The sequence below is a fragment of the Xenia sp. Carnegie-2017 genome, unplaced genomic scaffold (assembly GCF_021976095.1).
Source record: "Xenia sp. Carnegie-2017 unplaced genomic scaffold, XeniaSp_v1 HiC_scaffold_14, whole genome shotgun sequence".
Classification (NCBI taxonomy): Eukaryota; Metazoa; Cnidaria; class Anthozoa; order Malacalcyonacea; family Xeniidae; genus Xenia; species Xenia sp. Carnegie-2017.
Window position 1 is genome coordinate 8,859,507 of NW_025813447.1, and position 25,281 is coordinate 8,884,787.

At 36.6% G+C, this 25,281-nt stretch overlaps 3 protein-coding genes and 1 long non-coding RNA gene across 7 annotated transcripts; 3 read left to right on the top strand and 1 right to left on the bottom strand.

Annotated features, from left to right (window-relative positions):
- The first annotated feature begins 1,009 nt into the window (after window positions 1–1,009).
- On the top strand, window positions 1,010–6,916 carry LOC124434903. 3 transcript variants are annotated; one of them, XM_046984836.1, is made up of 10 exons: window positions 1,011–1,859; window positions 2,644–2,900; window positions 3,922–4,048; window positions 4,466–4,654; window positions 5,139–5,226; window positions 5,275–5,517; window positions 5,754–5,791; window positions 5,909–6,180; window positions 6,286–6,513; window positions 6,630–6,916. In XM_046984836.1, the coding sequence occupies exons 1-10, from the start codon at window positions 1,544–1,546 to the stop codon at window positions 6,726–6,728; spliced, it is 1,857 nt and encodes a 618-aa protein (XP_046840792.1). In that variant the 5' UTR covers window positions 1,011–1,543; the 3' UTR covers window positions 6,729–6,916. The 3 variants fall into 3 exon arrangements, with proteins under 3 accessions (XP_046840791.1, XP_046840792.1, XP_046840790.1); XM_046984835.1 differs by having other exon boundaries at window positions 1,010–1,859; window positions 5,142–5,517; XM_046984834.1 differs by having other exon boundaries at window positions 5,139–5,517.
- A 2,355-nt stretch (window positions 6,917–9,271) lies between these two features.
- On the top strand, window positions 9,272–13,948 carry LOC124435722 (OTU domain-containing protein 5-A-like). Its single transcript, XM_046985696.1, has 9 exons — window positions 9,272–9,665; window positions 9,795–9,888; window positions 10,306–10,370; window positions 11,170–11,326; window positions 11,402–11,550; window positions 11,845–11,907; window positions 12,014–12,139; window positions 12,459–12,813; window positions 12,990–13,948. Exons 1-9 carry the CDS (start codon window positions 9,345–9,347, stop codon window positions 13,118–13,120), a joined length of 1,461 nt encoding a protein of 486 aa, XP_046841652.1. The 5' UTR covers window positions 9,272–9,344; the 3' UTR covers window positions 13,121–13,948.
- Window positions 13,949–14,139: 191 nt separating this feature from the next.
- On the bottom strand, window positions 14,140–14,790 carry LOC124435724. 2 transcript variants are annotated; one of them, XR_006945130.1, is made up of 4 exons: window positions 14,737–14,790; window positions 14,594–14,618; window positions 14,380–14,479; window positions 14,140–14,312 (listed from the first exon to the last, which is right to left on the bottom strand). It is a non-coding gene; the product is annotated as an uncharacterized LOC124435724 (long non-coding RNA). The 2 variants fall into 2 exon arrangements; XR_006945129.1 differs by having other exon boundaries at window positions 14,696–14,780.
- Window positions 14,791–15,957: 1,167 nt separating this feature from the next.
- On the top strand, window positions 15,958–25,185 carry LOC124435721 (solute carrier family 41 member 1-like). Its single transcript, XM_046985695.1, has 8 exons — window positions 15,958–16,626; window positions 16,898–17,005; window positions 17,154–17,225; window positions 17,715–18,006; window positions 19,346–19,493; window positions 22,931–23,133; window positions 24,435–24,583; window positions 24,697–25,185. The coding sequence occupies exons 1-8, from the start codon at window positions 16,225–16,227 to the stop codon at window positions 24,880–24,882; spliced, it is 1,560 nt and encodes a 519-aa protein (XP_046841651.1). The 5' UTR covers window positions 15,958–16,224; the 3' UTR covers window positions 24,883–25,185.
- Window positions 25,186–25,281: the final 96 nt, after the last annotated feature.

A 25,281-nucleotide genomic window follows, 5' to 3' on the forward strand; every position in this document is an offset into this window, starting at 1 on the left:
ATGGACTGTTATGAAGAAAAGTATTTTTCATACAATCAACGTATGAAACGTTCATTGTTTTATCGTAGTTATAAAGGAGAAAACTTTTCACCATAATCACAAGTCAAAGTTCATGGTATTATTCTCTGATATAGCGAAATTTTTTTTTATTATAATTACAATGGTTAAAGTTCGTGTTTTCAACCATCGTTGTAGAGAATATTTGTCATATCTCGCGGTTTTATCCACTTTGGCAAAGGAGAATATAAAACCATTAGTTTTGATTAGTGAACCTTTATCCAATGTTGTAAAGGAAATTTTTTCGTCGTAACTGCCTCGTTGTCAAGCAATAAGCTTGATGATAGCAAAAAATCTTTATGCACTGAGTGGTTTTTGTCACTGACAACTGGTCATAAAAACTCCTTAAATGGTTATATTAAAGTGTTTTTTTAAGTCGCTTCAAGTGAACTAAAGTGTTGAATGTTTCGCATAAAGACCGTTGTGCTGCGATGTTATTGTTAAAGTCAGTTAATATAAATTAAACTAATGAAAAGTTTTACGTGAAGCCAACTTTGTACTGTTTAATTGTTATCTATACAATGGGAAGTGACTTTACTTATATTGTATACTTTAGTGAATATTCTTATTTTAGTTATGTCGTATTGTAACAGAGAGAGGTCTAAACAGTACCATATTCATTACGTCATTATCATGTTATTTCTTATACAAAATAACGTCGAAGCAATTGAATTCTTTCCCCATGCATACAATGAAGTGAATGAAGTAGTACATGTAACTCATTTCGTGCTTATTGTGTTGTGATTTCAATTGAAATAACTTTGATATCACAAATGTTTTTAATTCGTCGATTTTAAATCATCTTCGCGCACGCCCCCGTGAACGGACGTCACGAGAAAAAGAATCGTGCGAAGTTGTGAGATCAAACCAGATGGTAAATGTTTTATCAATGATTTTATTACCAACGTTTCCATTCCATAGAGTGTCTTGCAAAAATCTTCATTTTGGTCGTGACTTGAGAGTTTCGTTGTCATTTTTATCTAAGACGTATTTCAATATTGCAGTTTCAATTGAAGTTGCTTCGATATTGTTTCGTGGGAACTTCCTTGAAAATCACTTAAAAACAAATATGCATAAATTCTCTCTTGACGGTGACCACTGCTCTTCTAAAAGTCTTCGTTGAATGGAATTATGAACGCGACATCCCTTTGAAATAAACAATGAGTAACTAAAGATATATCCGTATAGAATCCTGGGACAGAGTGAACATTAGCGCGGCTTATTAACGAAGAACGTTATATCTCTTTATGCCATTACACTATTGATTGTGTTTTTGCTACAGGTATCGACAAATTGTTGCTCTTGGTCGTTAACGTATTGTTTCTGAGCGATGACCTGTGTGAAGAAAGGTGCTGGTTATTGATTTGGTTTTTGTTAACAGACACCGAACTCGACTGAACTAAGAAATACTTGCCATATCGGTGATCAAAAGAATTGAGTTGCTACGTAATCCGAACAAGGATTTTCAAAATTCGATCAAATCGTCATGAAAGTGTACAAGGCAGTTGAAATTTTTTTCTGTTTCTTGTTTTGTTGTGGCGACTTCGTATGTAGTATGGAAGAACCTGTAGTCACTCGTGCAAATTACGACATTCTTCACTACGCGAACTGTGACGGGCTACAACCTCGTCAATTTAATTGTCAAGGGAACTCCGAGAGGTTTGGCGATCCAAGAATATGCCATTGTCGTTGTGAAGGGGGCTACCTCGCATATCGCGATCCAGCCATTTCTTATGTGAACGATACCTATTCTCTTGTTCCTGGCAAGAGAAGATGTATCTGGCATAGTTATTATGATGAAGGTAATGATCACCGACATATCTTCGCTCGTTATATTTGTCGTAAAAAATCGACAATTTTCGCGCTTAATATGAAATATCAGATCACGTCTGTGATAATCGACAGTATACATTTTATGGCTGGCAAATTTCTGCAAACTTATGCCATTATTGCGGAAATACAGGAACACACTCGTTGAAATTTTCATGGTTAAGGTGATCTGAATCAATGAAATCTATGTTTTGATTTTTATCTGACCTGAATGAAGCTCAAACTCGTCTTATAAGAAATTGTTTCATCTCTTATCGTTTCCTTTACCTTTCAGCTCCGTCATCTATACTAAGTAGAAAGAAAGGCATATCAGATGTTTTACAATATTAAATGTTTGTGCCAATTCTTGCAGTAAATATGGGGGCGTGTAGAGTTTCTTGGAAATGTTTGGTGGAAATGTCTTTTCCATACGTGTCCACATGTGGCTGGGGGTGGTGGGGTGGGCAAGTAAGGAGCCACCTGAATGGTAAATTAACGTGTCTCGTGATGTAGAATTGCTCACTTCGTTTAATATTAAAATTTCCTTTTGCTTTGAGAATTTTACTGTTCTTTTGTTTGCTTCCATACTTTATTTTCATTTTTCAAAGAAAATCACAAGTATTTTTTTTTCATTTTCGACACACTTTCACATTTGAGGATATATTTTGTGTATGCAAACGCATCTAACATGCGAAACAAAAGTTTTAACATTTTTGTAACTACTTGCGCACATTTGCTAACGTTTCTTCCTCACAGCTACTCATGTTTGTTTTCAAGGGTGCAACAATCTCCACAAAGCAGAAAGTTTACCACTCAAACGAAAGTTCATTCCTGTGCCGACTATCTTAGACCTGACAAAGTCGGGCAGCGTCGAACTACTACAGAACAATCCTTTTAAAGATGCGGAAAATTATTGCTTAGAGGCTTTCATCCAACGACCTGGAGAGGTGATGTGGACCCCCGTTGACAAAAGTGCTTATGAGTTTCGACTGAATCGTTTTGACGACGAAAATATTGTGAAGTTCAACCTATCGGTAAAAGATGTATTTTGATTTCGTTGCCTGAGAAATGTTTTGTTGTGCATGTCGTTGCGAGGAATCTGTGCATTTAATGTTATTTTCATGTCGTACTTGTTTTGCTGTACACCCTACATAGCCAAAGTACTACTGCGTCTTGTTGTGTCAATACTTTAATGCAACTGTCAAAAAAAGCGAAGTAAAAAGAGATATGAATAGATTTTTTTTGTGAGTTCAGGTGTTGATCACGTAGGGTCAGAAACTGGTCAATATTGAGCACACCGACGAAACGTACAGTTAATTTTATTAGAGTTATCGAGGACTTTCTTGCACGATCAATGCAAAACAGGATAAGGGAAGTTTGAAAATTGATGAATCGTACAATGTTTTTTGACTATGTCCAAGCACCACTTCCATAGCTATGTTTTGATGCCGCGTTACCCTCCATTGCTGCAACATGAATATACACAATCCTTCCTTCAGGCTCAGTACCCACGATTTAATTTTTGTGGTACGGGACTCGACTATTTTGGTTGAGTCAGGATACTTGACTGTAGCTATTCAATAATTGATTAACGTGTGTGAGCTAAAGTTATGACAAGGTGAACAGTCCACAGTTTTTCTACAGACAGACAAAGAATTAAATAGTATACATATAATGTATAATAGTGCTAGGATAGTTTGCGAAACATCAATTAATGCAGTTGACCTTATCATGTAGCTATATTTTCTTGTTAGAAACTTATATATTTGATCTCTATGCATACATACATATATATACATAAAAGATAAAAGTTTCTCAGGATTTTAAATGATTTTTATTGAGCTTTCGACTGGTTGCTTCGAGCCTTCATCCGGAGAAACTTTTATCTTTTATGTATTAAATGCCTGGATTACAAATTTTAAAACTTATACATATATATAATATATATATGTTGCAATATGAAGGTTCGTAAAAATCAACACACCGATCGTTGACTTTTTTACATTTATGCTTTTGTAGCTATGACAATTTTGAATATATATTTTTGCTTTCCAGTGGACGTTGAACGATAAAAGTATGATCTATGCTTACCAAGGCCTGATAATGAAAATAAACTTCAGTGATTGTGACCGTCTCTCCAAATCAAATTGTCTCATGGCAAAGGTTGCAGGGACCTATATTGGTAAGATGCCTTGCTTACTTTCTTTGTTTTTGTGGAATGCAGAGTGTATAAGAAGTGGTAACGATGGAAATTTCTCCCCATCTGTAATAATATAGAGTGAATAGAAAATATGTATTGCCCGAGTCTAAATGGGAAAGGTTTTGCGTCTTAGTCAATTGTGCATAAAATTTGAGAAGGTTTGAAAATCAGTAAACGGTTAAAGTTCTACCATATTAACAAAAGCAATAGATGATTGGTGACTTTCAAGCTGACGTTTTCCAAATGTGTATATGCGTATGATGTTGTGACATTAATTGTGGAATAACGATACATTAAAAGTTATTTGAATAAATAAAATGTTTCACGATCCATATTGCGTCATAGTAATTGTGTTCAGGAAAAAACAAATCAGCTATTCGTTTATTTTTACCTCCTTAGCCAGCCTGCAATGTACTCAGCGTACAACCAGCGGTCGCTGTTGCGTGTTCCCTTTTGTATATTTGGGTAAAGTGTACAATAACTGTTCTACGATCCCGTCTCCCAACGGGAAAGATGGTGTCTGGTGTGCTGTAAGTTCAGACAAATCTGTTGATAGTGGTAACCATCGCTGGTGGGACTTTTGTGTGCGTAAGTATTCATAAGTGGAGTTTCTACTAGAAAATTTTCTTCATTTCTGTGCAACCAATTGAGTGCTCACAGATATAAAGTTGAACGTCCTTCAAGTTGAACGTCCTTCACTCTACGCGAATCTTCCAACAAGCACCACTTCATATCTTTTCGACACAGTTCAATTTTTTAGTTGAACTTCTAGAATATACAATGTGCGAGAGGCTTCATCGATTCTTATGGTTTCATCGATATAGTGCATATTCCTCTTAAAAGATTTGATAAAAAACCAATTTTTATGATATTCATTGCTGACATTTATGAGTTATATATGTAAGGTTATTATAACAGGCAATATGTAGCATAACAACTGAAATAATAAATCGTTGAGGATACGTATGTATACCTGAGTACATACTGTGACAATTTTCTATCATTTACGAGTTTAGATACTAGAAAATACATGTTACAGGGCACGTGGTAAATTACTCATTCCATTTTTCAGCAGATTCGACGACGCCCACCACAACATTCAGAACTTTAGTTCCCTCGCCTCGTATGAAGTCCTCTGACTCCGGTGTATTGATTTCAAAGTCCGTCACCCTTACTCCCTCCTCTGACTCCGGTGTATTGATTTCAAAGTCCGTCACCCTTACTCCCTCCTCTGACTTCGGTGTATTGATTTCAAAGTCCGACACCCTTACTCCCTCCATGTATGATAGATCAAGCGACATTTTGCTCCCACCTACAGTGAGCGAAAGGAGTGATGACTCGGGTGAACAGACAGGAACAATTGTGGGTGTGGTTTTGGCCTGTGTTGTTTTCGTGCTGCTTGTTGCCGTCCTGGCTATTTGCTATAAACGTCGGAGAAGCAACCGAACAAAGTAAGGCGGTATAAAGACACAGTAAGACGATTAATCACATTTTTTGTGTGTCATATCTGCCTTGTGTTGAGGATACCGACACGTTTTATTATAATTTTGTAATCAATACTTCGCTAAGAAAATTGTTTAATTTTTAGTGTTGTTGTATGAAAGGCTCTGGCCAACTGATGATACTAACATTTGTGGTTAGCTAGAAATCATAACATTATATCACCCATTAATTTTACTCACTTTAGAACGAAAAGAAAATCTGTGTCGAAAGAAGATCTAGCCGGTAGGGAGTTTATTATAGTTTTACCTCATTAATGAAATTGAGTTTTTTTCCCCCAAAATTCTGTTCGTGAGAGTTCTTAAAAACTGCACTTCTCAAGACGGTTATTTCTCTTGATAGAGTCAACATATCAGACCGTAACTGACTACAGCAGCCCGAAAACTACGAACAACCGCTTGAACCATGGTTTCCAATCCTCCATTGAACTGACCGATGATAAAGACGCTGACGTAATCCAACACAGTTACCTTGGTAGCAAAAGCAAGATAAGCTCCGACACGCATTTTTATGACAATCTTGACAACTTCAACAGAGCAAACATCAATTCCTCGTTTCCAGTTTACAGCACACCCGAAGCAGATTATTCGCTCGTAGCGAGAACACAATCACGGGTAAATAACTGGTGAAAATTTTGTTTAAAAAAACTGACAACTTTGCGTGGTTTTCACATAAAATGACATTTTTTCATTCAGGCTAAATGTTGATTATTTTTGCAGATGAATCAACATCCTTCTCCGATATCTCCTGTCATGGTTTCTGAAAATAATGACCCCTCTACAAAGCATCTTTACTCCGCTCTCGAGAGGGATCACGATCCTTTAAAACACCCCGAACCAATAGACAACGATACGGTATTTGTTGAATCCAATCCCATTTATGGAATGAGCTCCAACTATGAGAGTGTGAACAAGGGACAGATGGAGGATGGAGGAGGTCTTGCCAAGGTGGACGTCTTGTGTTGTAAAAAAAAACCATGAAAAAAGTCGTGAAACAATCTCCTATTTAGTTTGATAAAAAGAAATATGAAGTAATTTGTTTTATTTTTTATTTTTTTTAACAGAACAAACCACCGTCATTGCCACAAAGGATTTACGACGAACCGGCAAGTATTTCCTCGGGATTTGTTGATCAGCCAGGACCTTCGGAAATGGATGTTTAGAACAGTGTTGGGAAATTGCCCACTTATTATCGTCCCCATATCCTTAGTTATTGTATTCCATGACACAAGTCGAATTTAGCAAGTGCATTCTTCTTTTATTTATGTTACACTGCAGTAAATTGTAGCTGGTTACAATAGTTTTGATAAAAAATCTGCCTTGGAGAAAATAAAAATACCATACTGAAAAATGCTATTAAATCATTTTTGTATCTTAGGGCTTAAAGAATGAGTATCAGGGTCATGCTTTGCGCGCTTGGTTGGCCATTTTAAGGGACCCCGAAAATGGCGGCTGTAAAATGTTTGATTTGACTACATAAGTACAGCATATAAATACGGCGTGAATATCGTAGCAACAGTCAAAATATCAACCATAAATGCTTCCTATAAATAAATATGATCACATAAGTCAATAAACGAAACAAAACCTGCACTGAATACGCGTCGGATTGCTTAAGTGCACGGAAGTTCCCGTATGAAAACATAAACATTAAGCGCGCCAAGCATGACCCTGATAGTCATTCTTTAAATTACTCATAACTTTCTTGAAGAACTCTGCTTTCTATGATAGGTAGACGCCTTTCATTCTTTGCCCATGGGCCATAGGGAAAGATACAAAGATAGGCACATAGACATTTATAGACATAAAGATAGAAAAAAGGTGGACTGAAAAGATAGACACAAGAGTAGACAAAAAAGTTGAAAAAAAAGATAGACATAAAGATAGACATAAAAGTAGATATAAAGGTAAACATGAAGGTAGGTACAAAGGTAGGCATAAAGATAAACAAAAAGGTAGACACGAAAGTAGAGATAAAGGTAGATATAAACGTAGAAATAAAGGTAAACATAAAGGTAGACATAAAAGTAGACAAAAAGGTTGACAAAAAGGTATACATAAAGGCATACATAAAGGTAGACATAAATGTAGAAATAAAGATAGAGTACTTTTGTGCTTCCTTTAACTTTTTTTTTTGAAAATGGAAATGCAAAAAACCAAGCAAACAAACTTCGTAAAGAAAATTTCAAAAAATGAATATGAGCAGAAAGTCCTTACGAATATCAATATTATATAAGCACATATTTTCACCAAGAAAACGATGAACTAAGCCTTCATCTTATTGAGTTTTGGATTTTTTTTATATACTTGTGAGTTTTAGCGTTGTACGGATCGAGACCGTGTTATTCGTTAACAAACGAATGCATCAGATTATGCATCAGATAAAGGTGAGAACTCTGAGCTTGACTAAAAACAAAATAAGAACCAATTTTGCGCCTGGCAACACTCCTGTTGTTAGCGATCAATTTTCTGTTAAAAACACTTAGACTAATTTATAAAATGGATCACAAGGTCAAACTGTAAAAGCAATTGAAACCTGGATTTTGATGTGGATAATAAGTTTTTTAGCTTACAGGTAACACTTGCAGGTACGATGTTTCAGTTCATAGATTAAAATAGGTTAAAGCGTCTACCTTACTAAATCATAGTTTGTTTGTAAAATTGTAAAACTTTTCCATTGTGCAATACTGCAGTATTTATCAAGCAAATGGCCTAACATCTAACTTTTGTTATGTATGTAAGAGTAATAAGTGGAATACGTTCCGAAGAAATGTCATTGCTGCATGACGCCAGTTTAATGTTGCTGATATTTGGTAATGGGTAAAGTTTTTTTTAGAGGAGCAGATACATAGATAGGTAATGAAATCTGAAGTTCTACAACCAAACTTCTATTTTTGGCTAATGTTTCACGGTCCATGAAATATTATAAACGGAGTGCATTATGGCATAAACCGAGTTGTTATTGAAAGAAATGGAAGTGTTTTACAACAAGTCAGTAACTTAAAGAGCATCAGGTCATCAGTCCCATAGAGTTTGGTATTGGTCTTGTAGCTGGACAATAGTATGTCTCACCTTACAAGTTACAACTGAGTTTATAAATAATGCACCTTGGTTTGATATTTTGAGATAGAGTGACAGCTTTGTCGAGCTGAAAAAGGAAAATGCAGAAAACCACACTCAAGTGGTAAGCTTTGACCGGCAGTATGAAGATACTGTCATTTCCACCGTTTCCTACAATCGTACATGTTTTGAGAGAACGTAAAAATTAAGTGTTGATAAACTCTTGTTCTCCAATTTTCACAATTGCAAGCAAGGTTGCTCACTTATATTTGTTTGTGGCTCGTCACAAAGCCATTAAATTCTTTTTGATAGTGTTAACGGTCGGACTCATTCCAAAGAAGTGGCTGCTGCCTGCAGGATGAGCCTTCAACCTTGTTGGACGCAAGTCACACGACCATTAAATTTGAAAATTTATTTGAATCAAAATAATTGCAGGCACAAGTCTGATCTACATAGATGTAAAAACACACTGCAAGAAAAACGTACAGTACTTAAATATGATTGGAATGAAATGCACATATAATCGATTCGATTATTGTCGAATAACAATAAATGTCATGTGAACAAAAACCACGGCAGCGAGACCACTGAGCAACTGCATGTGTTATGATGTTCGCTAATACGCATGCGCGTTTTACGTCATAAAACAACAAGGGAAGTTTTTATTGAAACGTTTGTTGTATTTTAGGGAGTATTTATCATATTTTCTCGTCGAAATCATGACGATTTTACCCAAGAAGAAGCACCAAGATAGTAAGAAGAATGAGGCAAATACAAGCAACGATTTAAGGCATGCTAGGTCGCGAAATAACTGTGCTAGAACAAGTGGAGAACGGGCAAACAGATCACCTGATGAGATAAACGAAAGCAGTGTGTATCGTAGTGGAAATATAGAACTACGAAATACGTCCGAGAGTAGTAGCAATGGAAAAAGACGATATAGGAACACTAATAACGAATACAGACGGCGGGACGAGACGGGTTATAATAGCGAGGATGAATATGATGCCTCCAAAAACGACGATCAACCGTCAGAGGAGGTAGTCACGGCCTGTTTACCTTTGAGAAATGCTTAATATTAATGTGGATGTACTCGTGCATTCTTTGTTATTGTGAAGCAAAAAATGGTTGAGTTCAAAGCTTTTATTAATATATCTTCCCCTGTTAAGATGGAGCGGAATTTCGAAAAGATCTTAAAAGAGAAAAAGGGTTTCGTAATCAAGAAAACTGTGGAAGATGGGGCTTGCTTGTTCCGAGCTGTTGGTATGTCATACATTTGAGATCGGAAATGCAAAGAAACCGCAGATGATAATTGAAAGAAGAGTAGAATTGTTTTCGATTTTAAAATTCCCTAGATCACGGAGAGAAACAAGAAACATGCCACTCTTTTTTGACTTAAGTATTTCAAATTAAAACAGATTTTAAAAAAAGGCTGTGTAGACATATTTGTATTGTGCAAGTATACCGTAGAAATGGTGTGCGCGTAGTTGTTTAGATTTATCCGTTTTTTTCACTTTTTAAATATTGTGTGATATAATATCAAAAGATTTATGCTTTACAAAATGAAGGCATTTTGTTCATTCAGTTTGGGCCTGGTTAACAACTGAACAAACATCCTTCAAAATGTCCTGTTTTAGCCCATAATTGCAGCTAAATGAGCTGACTCTATTTTGATTTCAGCGGATCAAGTCTATGGGGATCAAGAGATGCACTCGATTGTGAGGCGTCATTGTATGGACTACATGGTAAATGTTTTGATGATAATGTCTTTTTAACTTAGCTAGCATACTAAGCAATCACAGACTCTGGCACTATAATCAAATATTCAACAGCACCATTTTGAGTGTGGTATTTTAATTATAGTACCATTGTAGTGATAAGGTCTTCATGTTATTATGTACTATTATGAGCGGGGCTTTATATGCGCGAAACTAGTTAATTGCCTTCTTTATAATGATACTGTTTAAAGTGTGTATACAAAAAAGCATGTTGAACTTAAGTATGCTATCAGCTTGCATTTGATATTGTGTTTTACACTTATGATTTTACATAGCAAAAGAGAAAAGCTTTCCAGTGATATGTTTTTCTTTTCATAACAATCAGAAATGATTGAGTATTCCTCAAAGAAAAATTCAAATTGCATGTCTCCACAGTTGAATACAAAAATTTAGGATTTCCTTGGTGTACAATACTACAACACATGAAAGACCTAGCTATTTCATTGCTTTTGTTTGAAATAACAGTGAAACCTCATTAACTACATTAACTGCCATCATTGGAAAAATGCAATTTCAATTTTTGTATGTTATTTGAGGAGCAATTGATTATTTCTGATTATCATGAAATGAAAATCGAAAAACATCATTGGAAAGATAAAGAGCTCTTTTTTTTGCTACCTAGTAATATTAACGTGAAATATAATATTAAATGCATGATGGCAAATTAAACTTTGATGTCGACACAAACTGTACATCTCCCTTGTCTTTATTCTGCAAAATATCAAACTACATATTTCATAAGTGTACATCTGCTCATACTCTTAAGGTAAAGAATGCTGATCATTTCTCGCAATATGTCACAGAGGACTTTGATGAGTACATTAAGAGGAAACGAGCCAACAATTGCCATGGCAACAACATTGAGATGCAAGCATTAAGTGAGATGTACAACCGGACCATAGAAGTGTATAAATATAGTTTAGGTAATTTTTTGCAAAATGCCGCGTGTCTTCCTTGATTATCTCTGTTGATGATGAAAAATTCTGTTTTTCTTCAAGAACCAATCAATACATTTCATGCCTCGTATCAATCGGATTACGAGCCAATACGACTTAGTTATCACAACAACATCCACTACAACTCTATAATTGATCCTTATAATCCCTCGGTTGGTGTTGGCCTTGGACTTGCGGGTTATAACCCCAAGGTAGGACAGTAAAATAGACTTATCAAAATTTGCACGAGGTCAAATACTGTTTCCTAAATTCCCATTTGTGGAACAGTATTATCTTTGCCACATGATATTAAACTTTTCCTCACCATACTCACTTCTTCCCCACCCTTCAGCTAGAGCAAAATATAATTTTAGAAATTTCTAATGCGAAAACATGAAATTTTTTAAATGTCCCGAGGGATGAAATTTTTTATGAATCAATTGAATGATGGAAAAACATTACTACATATTCCCAATTGATGAGTTTGTTCATTGTCCTCAATACAGCTTGTCGATAAGAAGAATGTACATGACGCCGTGAAGAAATCCGAAGAACCGTTGATTGAGAAGGTATCAGTTATCTTTCTAACGTGTTAGCGTTCTTAATTTTGAATTTGGACGTCGTCAATGTGAGTTACGTAACGAGGCAACGGCAAATCATTGCTTCTTATCGTAGGAGATGCTCGAGGACAAGTTGAGAGCGACAGATTGGGAGGCAACGTACGAAGCGATGGAGGAAGCAGTTGCAAGGGAGTCATATCTCGAGTGGTTGAAGGAGAATGAACGACGATCTAGGAAAGTTGTAAGTTTTCTTGTTTTCTTCGCTTTATAACTGCCTGTAAATGTAGATCGTCCGGGTTAGTCGAGTCCTGAGAAGGACTGTCCTGTCTGTGTTGATGTTGTTGACTGACGTTTCGACAACCTTAGCGGTAGTCATTTATCTGCTAAGGTGGTCGAAACGTCACTCAACATCGACACAAGCAATCCTTCTCAGGACTCTACTAACCTGGACGATCTATACGTATGTACAAACATTTAACTATATATTCCTGGGTTCAAATCATTCACTTTATTATTACTGCCCTTGATATTTTACGAAACATTGTCTTGCCTCTTTATAGCAACATTCCAAAGGCTCGGCAGGAGCAACGAGTAGTACATCAACCGTCACTTCGGGCGAATCCTCCAGATATCGAAACATTTCATCCCCAACGCGTGTGGAACCAGATAGTCCTCCCCCAAACAAATCTCCCCGTCACTCTCCCCCGGACTCTCCTAAACCATCACGCGCGAACTCCCCGAAGATGACGTCATCGGATATTAGTTTGATAACATCATCGACAATCATGACAGTTAGCGGTGTTCAATCTAAGTCGACTCATGTGAATACTTCACCTAAGACTTGTTATTCGGAAGGAAATAGTTTGAGATTCAAAACAGAGTACGGATCTGGAGATTATGGCTCCACGGCGTTTGGTAAGATCTCGAACATCTATTACACGTTTATTCTGTTTTTGGTTGATTGAAATTTTGCTCTTTATGTTGTACATGTCAATGGCTGGTCTATGGCGAGGTTTATATTATTAGATACATTTTTATCCACACATATTTCTCGGTTTCTTTTAATTTCACTCATTTTTATGTAACCTAAGGTTGGGAAGACGATGAAGGTTTGCTTGCTGCTGTGCTCGCTGAATCGCAAAAAGAATACTTGGACAGTTTGAAACGTAGTATGAAAGAAACTGAGACAAATAGCAAAGGTCATCCTCAACCGAAGAATTGACCAACGGCGACGATTCTAAGTTTTAGGAGAATGGGACCGGGTCGACCTCAATGAGATGACTTAGGTATCTATGAAATTAAGGGGGGTTGTTTTGTTACTTTATGAGTTGGCCCCATAGTGTAGCTCGACCCTGTCCTTTTTGCGAGTATCGTATTCACTTAATGCATGTATATATTGATGTTGTTGATGTGTAAAATAACTGGTTTGTTTTAAAGCTTTTTGTTGATCAAGTTTTAACATGGGATGAGTTGTTCAATCGTATTGTTACTTGTTGCCCCTGTACTGGCCGAAGTTCGTCTATGGTTGATTAGTATACATAATTAGCTGTATCTACATCTTCTACGAAGAAATCTGTTTCGATGCTTTTCTGACAATTTCTTTCACGCAGTATATGCACTTAGAACAAGATATACTCTATGCTATCGACGACAGCTTGAATATAATGTGGCGGTACATGCCTCCATTTTGCAATTTTTTAAGAACCCGATGGTTGTTCCTTACAACGAAATGGTATAATTTTTGCTTCATTGTTCATTTTCAACACAACTTTTGGCAGGTAAACTTTCGTGAAAACGTCACTATACAACGCCCGTTATTGTCAACTTCAAATTTTATCCCTTTTTAAATCGTTTATTACAGTAGATTGTGTTAATTCTGTCTTTTCATTTTGCTTGCAAACCTTTGAACAACTGGTTTCACGTTTAAATAATCACATAGTCAGTTAAGAGATATTCTGATCTTGTATAATTTGGTGTACTCATCTATAGATTGAATCTGTTGTGTAATTTTCGCCATAGTTCTCTTCAATTATCATAATGAAGAAGTGAATGTTGCTTTCTGTTGCGTTCAATATCCGTTGTGTTACTAATTAATGGTTCGGATTGTCTTTGCCATTTTTATTTAATTGTCGATTCGCTACTGTTTTGAAACACTGCTCGTGTCACTAACTTCTTTGACTATGGTTCATTTTAAATTGCAATCGAATTTAAGTCAATAAAAATCCCCCAAATTCATCTTCATATTTTTTGGTTTTATATTTCACTTACGAATCTTAATGAAAACTATTTACAAGCATCTGTATGAAGATGAAGCTTTATAGTTTCATCATCTGTATGAAGGTGAAGATTTATAGTTTCATTATCTGCTCACAGTTACCGTGGGCGAGTACATTCTTTTTTTGATTCTCGCGATTCTGAAAAGAAAGAATACATGAAAAAATGCTCTTTTAATCATGAACAAGAGGTTCTATCAGTCCTTACTGTCTTTGAAATACACAAATGTATACAAAGAGTACAATGATGGCGAAGACAATAATCCCAAGAGTAATAGCGACGAGGATCAAGATAACTTCTTGTGTGTCTATAAAGAAAACGTATAATCATATTTAGTCAAAAACACTTAAATGGCCTAGTTGTTCGTATTTATCTTTTGCCGTTGATGGCGAATCACATGCGTTGCTATATTATTTTTTACCTGGATCAGATGCCATTATAAATAACTAGTAAATAGAAACGATTAGAAATTAGTCGTAAATTTGGAAATAATCGCTAACGATTTTTATATGACACTCATTACTTTTGATACTTGCTCAAATGAATCTATAAAAGCAATGAAACCTTGAAGTTTTGGTCGACGAGATCGAGTCTTGAAAAAAATCCACTCGTGCTTTTCGTTTCCAAAGTTTATGACTGACTTGATAACTTCGATGATTTAAATTTTAAGCGTCTTCGAAATATTGGAGAACGGGGCAATAAACTTGAGAATATAATGCCCCTCACTTATAAGTCCTTTTATACATTTTCCTGTTACAATATCACTGCCTTCTGCATTGAATGATCGACAGAATACTTAAGATTTTATGTGAAAACGGATGCACTTATTGTTTTCAATAAAACTCTTAATTAATGCTATATTGAAAACTCACTTAACTTTGTCAAAACCAGTTGATGACTGCACTAGACACGATGATTGCACGACATTCACGTATTTCCATTGCCTCTAACTTGAGTTGTTAGTCGTTTATTATGTGGTTTTCTGTCTTCATCATCTTCAGTAATCTGATGTTGTTGCACCTAGAGTTCTGTTGCACTCCTTTCAAGCGTCTTTATTATTGGTGTTCTTACTTAATGCCAATCTTCTCATTAGAGGTGATGCAGTGTTTAAATTGCCGTAAATGGTAAAGACGTTTGTCATTAGAAATGTTATGATCATGGTGATGTTGGAATTATACAATTTGCCATTAATAGCTGTGTCTATTTCTTAGTCAAGGCCGTTCAGAGAAACTAAGGGGCCTGTGGTACAATATAATTCTGGAACCCTTATCTGTGACCCATGAACACGAATTTCAATTTTTATTTGCCTTCTTTATTCATTTTGGGTTCCTTATAAGCCATGGACTCGGACAAACTCCCTACTTTGCTCCCCCGTTGAACGGCCATGGCAGTCTTCAATGAACTGATCATGATGCAAAGTATCTGACTGTTGTATGCTTCAGTGTTGTCTCACATTAAGTAGGAACAGAAATGTGTCCATTTTAGTTCTTAGACTTAAGTTAGTTTAACGTCTTCACTGATTTCACTTCAACATAAATCTTTTCGAAAAGGTATTTGATAATTGATTGTGTCCTCACTCAAGTGTTGTTTTTTTGTCATTATTCATTAATTGCTGCAACTTGCATTTGATTGCGGCAAAGGTGACAGTCTTTGTTAAATAACTTGTTATGTTATTGGCAGGGGCGAAACTAGAACGCCAATTTGAAGGGTGGGAGGGGTAAATATTCATATATTTAGCTCTACCCTGTTGATTTCTTTTGTTGGAGAGTTTAATTTCAAAAGAAATCAGCAGGGCAGAGCTGAATATATGAATATTCACCCCCCCAATTAGCGTCCTAGTTTCGCTTCTGGTTATTGGTGGTTGTTTGGTTGTTGGTACCATTGGTTCCAACTTAGTATTCTGTGTATATGAAGTACACGAAAAGTGTTGTATGCATTTGCGCGGGCGCAGTTGGCGACGTCATGCTTTCAAAGAAAACCTTTCATAACAAACAACAGCACATTTTTGAAAATTATATAAAAAACCCATTTCATTCGACTCTCATGTGACGCATGTCGTTTGGTTCAAGCAGCCATACAAATGGATGCTCAAAATTAAGTCCAAAGCTCAAAAGAAGGAGAAACGTCACAGCCATCGACGACGAAGAGTTTAAAACTACGAACGGGCATACAAAAATGGTGCCTAAGATACGTGTCGTTTCTGGTGGTTATGAGCCTGTCAGTGTTGTGCAAGACGACATATCTGTTGAAAATGGAGAATTTGGTGTTCGTACTGATGAAATGAAAGCGTCTAATGGCGGCGATATGACATCTCATGACCACATAGACATCACTAACAACGTGCCATTGAAAAAAGATGAATCGTCTTTCACTATCGCTTTTGAAGTCTTAATTCCTTTTCTTATAGCTGGATTGGGAACTGTGGCGGCTGGTCTACTGCTAGATAAAGTACAGGTTAGTATAGTTGTAAATATAGTTTAGATTGTTTACGTTTTCTGGAACGGCAGCCAGGTTTGGTCGATTGGTAAATTTCTCAATTTAGCTGACGCCAAAATTTATCCTGCCAATTTTTCTAAGTTATATTTTTGAAATCATGTGATATCCAAAAGACCATCTTCATCACTAAGAAATTGTATATTTGGTTGTATGTTTGCTATGCAATCATTAAGTTTGGATTGTAACTTGAAGCACTTGATAGTTGATATTCCTGTTTGTCTTAATACAGCATTATGATGTTTTTGAACAAATCAGCGAAATCTTTATTCTTGTTCCGGCGCTTCTTGGCTTAAAAGGCAACCTTGAAATGACGCTTGCATCAAGACTTTCAACAGCCGTAAGTTTTTATATTATATCCTGTAAGCAATGGCCTTTTATTCTTTGTTTTGAACAGACATGTTTATTTGCAGATTTTTATATTTCTGCAGGTTTTTGCAACTGTTTTATTATTTTTGAACTCATCGTCCTCAATTTGTTTGTTTCAGGCAAATGTTGGCAATATTGATGACACTGTTGAGCAATGGAAGCTTATTTCAGGAAACATGGTCTTGATTCAGGTAATATAAATTACGACTTTCATCTTTGCAATTTTACGCCATGCCGTGTGCAAACTATGATTGAATATCTATGTGTATTGACCGTGTTGTTGACTGACATCTGACTTTGGCAAATTTATGACTGTGAAAATGAGATTATTGCTATTTTATGGGTACATTTATACTGATGTTTGTGTCTTTGGTTGGCTTCTTTTTCAAGGCATCTGTACAGTGGCATAGCCAGCCTGCATACTTGGTTGTGCTATGTAACTATTTACTTCTTCAATCACTGCAAAAACCAAAAACAAGAGCTTTCTAAAGAATTGAAAGATGTTAATGATCCAGATTTTATGTAGCACGGCCAAATATGTTGGCAGACTATGCCAAAGCTGCTCTATCAAGTTCAATGTGTTCAATATAGCTTTCTAATGAACTATAATGAACTTATTTTTGAAAGGTAATAAACTTATTAGGTAATGAATGTAAAGGTAATGAACTTATTTTTGAAAGGTACAAGCAATTGTTGTGGCAACATTGGCAGCCATAGCTGCAGTGACCATGGGTTGGATAGTGGATGGTCATTTTCACGTTCACCATGCTACCTTACTCTGTGCAAGCAGTCTGGTGACGGCAACCCTTGCGAGTCTTATACTTGGATCTCTAATGGTCATGATCATTGTGTTGTCACGAAAACTTAAAATCAACCCTGATAACATTGCTACACCAATTGCGGCGAGCCTCGGTGATCTGGTGACGCTGGCATTGTTATCTGGAATTAGCTCATTCTTACATAAATGTTTAGGTGAGATTTGTTATTACATGTACTACGGAAACTCATGTTTTTATCTCCTTGCTTATGGATGGTCCTTCAGTGGACCCATTGCTATTTGCTTTGAGAGACTTTGTTGACCAAATTTCTATAAAGTTATCCAGATGATTACTACATAGTACTTCTCAACATTAACTTCTGTTTGTGTTGTGTTGGGTGTTGTGTCTGTCGACTTTAGCTACTTTTTGTTTTTGTGGCCGCCTTCGGTATTTTCTTACTCAATGAATGGAGGGGATTTCAGACTCAAGTGGGTGTAGATAACATGCAGAAATGGATTATGCATTTGCTGTGCTTGTATATAAAATAGGCCTCGGTTCTCATTTAAATCTCCTCAAGCTGTTGTGTTCAATTGGGAAGGTAAAGCAAGCCATCTTTAGAATGCGCCATCAAACGAAACAAATAGTATATTTGCGTGTATACAGCCATTTTGGAATCTGTGTTTGTGTCTCAAGTTAAATTGTCGATTTTATTCAACGTTTACATGTTTAAAACTGGATTTCGTAATTGCCTTAAAACCAAAAGGGGCTTCTTTGCGTCGACAATATAAAGGTCGTGATGAACTTTAATATTGTTTTGTTTGAGCACGTGTTACTTGTGTTGCATAAAAAATATAAGGAAGTCAATATCTGCTTTGTTCATGTGATGTGTTACCATGTCAATATGCATTTTTATCACTAAGACGACAATCCTTCCCTTTATACCAATATATTTTTGATTGCAATCAAATAGTTTCTAGCCGATCACATTGCTAACTTTCCTCTTGATTCAATCAACTATGTATAAAAATTTTAACCTCACTATCTCTGCTACGGTCTTCTGACGTACCCAGCTTTAGGTAAACTAAAAGTAACTCGTAATCTGTGGAAGGCTCTAGCAGCGGGCTTTACACACACCTCCTACGAAGATAGTGCTTTCACTCTGTGTAAATGGATGTTCACTATGAATTTCAAAATTCTAACAAAGAAAGTACATGTTTATGTTATCTCAGAGGGGATACAAGTCACTTACTAAGAACCCTAAGAGAAGTTAGAACATACAAAGTTTCTGTTCTTGGTGATTTCCTCTGAACTGTTTGTGTCGTTAAATAAGTCTTTCATATGAATTAATACTTTGCTATGAATGGCTTGCAGCTATTCATCATGACTCGTTTAAACGGGGGGAGGCTAATATTCATTTTCGCAAGTTGTAATCCATAAAAAAACAATTGATTTCAAAGGAAGTCGATACGGCAAAACGCACATATTCATTGGGCTGCTGAGATGCCTGTGAATGAACTATTTTAACATGTCGTTTTATTGATGATTATATTTAGGTTCGAATCATTGGATCGCGCCAATCATCTGTTCGCTTTTTTTTATTATGCTTCCCTGTTTCGTGTACATATGTCATCACAATAATTACACTCAACATATTTTATATAATGGATGGAACCCAGTGATTAATGCCATGATCATCAGCAGGTATGTACTTTAATAGGTGCGTATATGTAGCTATGGGCTTTACATCCTGAAGAAGGTTGTAGATGTAGATCGTCCAGGTTGGCATAGTCCTGAGAAGGACTGTTTTTGTTGTTGTTCACTGACGTTTCGACAACCTTAGCGGTAGTCATCTTCAGAGTCAAAAAAGAGTCCTTCTCAGGACTATACCAACCTGGACGATCTACATCTACAAACATGTAACGATACTCCCGGGTTCAAAGCATTTACTGAAGAAGATTCGTGGAAAAATAGATTACAGCCAGTGGCGCAAATCCCTTTTTTTGGGGTGGGGAGGGGCGGAGGTTAATAATCCTTCAATACTTCAGTTTGCTGTCTGGTCGAATAAAATCTAGTAAGTTGTTGGGCGAGGAAGTGTATTTGAAGAGAAGTGTCTTTTTCAGAAATATAAAACGCGTAATAATATTCATTACGAAGCCGATTCTCCTTTTTTGTCAATTTCTTATTTCTTTCTTTCTTAAGGTGAAGAAAGCGATACTTTGTATTTCCTTTTACATATATTATTATTTTATGAAGTTTTCCACAACATCTAAAAAAAGTAAATTTGCGACAATATACGAAATTGTACGAGACAGTGTGACCGCTTCTTATCGTGCCAATAAAATGTCGTGGTTGATTACGACATCCTATCGTTTGGCATCCTATTTTATGATAACAAAATTCACATTTTTTGAAAGGTTTTTTAGCTTTAAAATTAGTGGCTATTAGGCACTTGCCGAACCTTGGGTCTGCTACTGTTGAAGGTGGAATTTGATCGCCTTGAACTTTTCTGAACTGAGTGGATCTTTGATCCTTCTTTTGCAAACAGTGGCATTTTCTGTCATGACATATACGCGTGCTTTTCTCCGCATGAAACACACATGATGAGCGTATGACACGCGTCTGAGTGGTGCCGTGTTGTATAAACTTATAGCTGTCATAGCGTATGCTTTTCTCTGTGTTTCAGTGGTGGCGGAGTGATCCTTGATGTACCGTGTTATATAAACTTATAGCTGTCATGGCGTATGCTTTTCTCTGTGTTTTAGTGGTGGCGGAGTGATCCTTGATGTACCGTGTTATATAAACTTATAGCTGTCATAGCGTATGCTTTTCTCTGTGTGTTTTAGTAGTGGTGGAGTGATCCTTGATGTATCGTGTTATATAAACTTATAGCTGTCATAGCGTATGCTTTTCTCTGTGTTTTAGTGGTGGTGGAGTGATCCTTGATGTACCGTGTTATATAAACTTATAGCTGTCATAGCGTATGCTTTTCTCTGTGTTTTAGTGGTGGTGGAGTGATCCTTGATGTACCGTGTTATATAAACTTATAGCTGTCATAGCGTATGCTTTTCTCTGTGTTTTAGTGGTGGTGGAGTGATCCTTGATGTATCGTGTTATATAAACTTATAGCTGTCATAGCGTATGCTTTTCTCTGTGTTTTAGTGGTGGTGGAGTGATCCTTGATGTACCGTGTTATATAAACTTATAGCTGTCATAGCGTATGCTTTTCTCTGTGTTTTAGTGGTGGTGGAGTGATCCTTGATGTACCGTGTTATATAAACTTATAGCTGTCATAGCGTATGCTTTTCTCTGTGTTTTAGTGGTGGTGGAGTGATCCTTGATGTACCGTGTTATATAAACTTATAGCTGTCATAGCGTATGCTTTTCTCTGTGTTTTAGTGGTGGTGGAGTGATCCTTGATGTACCGTGTTATATAAACTTATAGCTGTCATAGCGTATGCTTTTCTCTGTGTTTTAGTGGTGGTGGAGTGATCCTTGATGTACCGTGTTATATAAACTTATAGCTGTCATAGCGTATGCTTTTCTCTGTGTTTTAGTGGTGGTGGAGTGATCCTTGATGTACCGTGTTATATAAACTTATAGCTGTCATAGCGTATGCTTTTCTCTGTGTTTTAGTGGTGGTGGAGTGATCCTTGATGTACCGTGTTATATAAACTTATAGCTGTCATAGCGTATGCTTTTCTCTGTGTTTTAGTAGTGGTGGAGTGATCCTTGATGCATCGTGTTATATAAACTTATAGCTGTCATAGCGTATGCTTTTCTCTGTGTTTTAGTGGTGGTGGAGTGATCCTTGATGTACCGTGTTATATAAACTTATAGCTGTCATAGCGTATGCTTTTCTCTGTGTTTTAGTGGTGGTGGAGTGATCCTTGATGTACCGTGTTATATAAACTTATAGCTGTCATAGCGTATGCTTTTCTCTGTGTTTTAGTGGTGGTGGAGTGATCCTTGATGTACCGTGTTATATAAACTTATAGCTGTCATAGCGTATACTTTTCTCTGTGTTTTAGTAGTGGTGGAGTGATCCTTGATGTATCGTGTTATATAAACTTATAGCTGTCATAGCGTATGCTTTTCTCTGTGTTTTAGTGATGGTGGAGTGATCCTTGATGTACCGTGTTATATAAACTTATAGCTGTCATAGCGTATGCTTTTCTCTGTGTTTTAGTAGTGGTGGAGTGATCCTTGATGTATCGTGTTATATAAACTTATAGCTGTCATAGCGTATGCTTTTCTCTGTGTTTTAGTGGTGGTGGAGTGATCCTTGATGTATCGTGTTATATAAACTTATAGCTGTCATAGCGTATGCTTTTCTCTGTGTTTTAGTGGTGGTGGAGTGATCCTTGATGTACCGTGTTATATAAACGTATAGCTGTCATAGCGTATGCTTTTCTCTCTGTGTTTTAGTGGTGGTGGAGTGATCCTTGATGTACCGTGTTATATAAACTTATAGCTGTCATAGCGTATGCTTTTCTCTGTGTTTTAGTAGTGGTGGAGTGATCCTTGATGTATCGTGTTATATAAACTTATAGCTGTCATAGCGTATGCTTTTCTCTGTGTTTTAGTGGTGGTGGAGTGATCCTTGATGTACCGTGTTATATAAACTTATAGCTGTCATAGCGTATACTTTTCTCTGTGTTTTAGTAGTGGTGGAGTGATCCTTGATGTATCGTGTTATATAAACTTATAGCTGTCATAGCGTATGCTTTTCTCTGTGTTTTAGTGGTGGTGGAGTGATCCTTGATGTACCGTGTTATATAAACTTATAGCTGTCATAGCGTATGCTTTTCTCTGTGTTTTAGTAGTGGTGGAGTGATCCTTGATGTATCGTGTTATATAAACTTATAGCTGTCATAGCGTATGCTTTTCTCTGTGTTTTAGTAGTGGTGGAGTGATCCTTGATGTATCGTGTTATATAAACTTATAGCTGTCATAGCGTATGCTTTTCTCTGTGTTTTAGTGGTGGTGGAGTGATCCTTGATGTATCGTGTTATATAAACTTATAGCTGTCATAGCGTATGCTTTTCTCTGTGTTTTAGTGGTGGTGGAGTGATCCTTGATGTACCGTGTTATATAAACGTATAGCTGTCATAGCGTATGCTTTTCTCTCTGTGTTTTAGTGGTGGTGGAGTGATCCTTGATTACACTGTAGCCAACTATAAAGGCATTGCTGTTTACAATCCAGTCATAAATGGCGTCGGTGGAAATCTTGTAGCAGTTCAGGCGAGTAGAATATCGACCAGCCTACATAAAAGTGGCGAACCCGGCACGTTTCCCGAAGGAGCTGGCTTCAAAGGATGCCTCCAAACGTTTTTCGGAAAAGGTCAGTTCAATTGAAATGTAGATTGTCGGCGAGTGGATTCGAGGAATCATAAAACAAACATTCCAATAAAATTTTTGCCATATTCTTGCTTCATATCGATGTAGGTATATACAAAACGTTGTCTTGTAAAAAAGTTGAGTCGTCCTCAAAACTTTTGATGCTCGTGTGCAAACTATGCAATTTTCAAGACAACTAGCCGTAACGTTGGGCTTGCTAAATTTCTCTTACGCTCATTTAATGGAGCGGGGTATTAAATATACTAAAAAACTAATTCCGAAGAAACAAGACATCTTGAGATTGCAAAATATGAATCAGAACAAGACGAGAAGTGAACTGTAAATTTTCGACTTTATTTCAAAGTCTTTCCTGAGACAGAATTCATCATCATTCAACATCATTCTGTCTGAGGATGACTTTGAAATAAAGTCGAAAATTTACAGTTCCTTCTCGTCTTGTTCTGATTCATATTTTGTAATCTCACTATATTTTTTTAAATTGTCGGCTGGACATGGTTTTCGGGGTATTAAAAGTACCTAAAAATTGTCGTTCCTAAATATTTAAATTTTCATTGCATTCAGTAGGTATTCGACATCGCATTGTGCAATCTAAATATGTTTATCGTTCCACTGTTCTACTTCATTCATTTTCTGAAATGATAATGAGATGAATGCACCAGATATCTTAAGGTTGAAGTGCATGACTATTGCTTATAGCCATGTTTATCTTTGCACTGTTTTACTTCATTCATTTTCTGAAATGATAATGGATGGATGCACCAGATATCTTAAGGTTGAAGTGCACGACTATTGCTTATAGCCATGTTTATCTTTGCACTGTTTTACTTCATTCATTTTCTGAAATGATAATTGATGGATACACCAGATATCTTAAGGTTGAAGTGCATGACTATTGCTTATAGCCATGTTTATCTTTACACTGTTTTACTTCATTCATTTTCTGAAATGATAATGGATGGATGCACCAGATATCTTAAGGTTGAAGTGCATGACTATTGCTTATAGCCAGTCGTTGTCAGTGTTAACGGTCTTCCACGCTATGACACTTGCGTTTTTCATTTTCCATATAAAAGTCATTGGAAACTGTCAACAACTTATGTTTTCCGAGCAGTAAGATTAGTTCACCTTATTCATTCCAAGGTCGCTTCCATTCAACATGTAGGAAGAAAGGCTATGCAGTATGCACTGGTGATTGCAAAAGCAATCACCGAAAGCACTAACGAAACAGTGTTTACCGCAATCAATAGAGAAACGTTCCTGCATTTGTTATTATCGTTTATTTAGGTCAAAATTCTCGTGCTGCACGTGTCCTGCTGTTTCTGGCAATTCCTGGACATTTAATCTTTCTTAATATCATCGCCAAACTTCAAGCCGGACACACCACTGTAACGTTAATCTTTACCGTCGCGTATTTATTGGTCGGTTTTATTCAAGTAAGTCTTATTAAACTTCACAAATTTCGCGCCTGACGCACTCGCGACCAGAAAAAAAATACTTAGCAAGGGTTATTTCTGCGTCTGTCAACTGTTCGCGTGTTTTTTCGCAGGGGACCTTGCTATTGCTCGCTGCTGATTGGCTCGTTCATTTCAATTGGAAACGAGGCAGTGACCCTGATAATGTCGCTATTCCCTATCTGACCGCGCTTGGCGATCTTTTAGGCACGGGGCTTCTCGCTGTTGCCTTTCACGTGTTGTGGTTGATCGGAGATAGGGATGCTGACGTAGGTGACTGAATTTGATGTCATGGAAAATTTGCCACTAGCCATGTTTCTTCAGGGATAATTAGGCTGGATGGGGTATTGACATTTTTTATAGAAACCACTGAAGAATGGAGTCTTAGATAAAGTATTGATTGACAAAATTTAAGTTATTCGAAGTAAATTTTTTATTGACAGGACATTTCACGTTACATCAAAAAGCAAACCTGTTTTTATATCGCACCGTCATGTTAATCATTTGTAATCATATGTAATCCATAGTAAGATATTTGTAATATATTAAGAAATCCATAGTATGAAATTGGCTTTAATTAGTAAGCGTTGACTGTTCACTGTTGACTTCATTGCAAAGTTGACGCAATATTTGAACTGAAAGACGTGACTTTTATCTATTTGAAAGAAAGTGTTTCAATT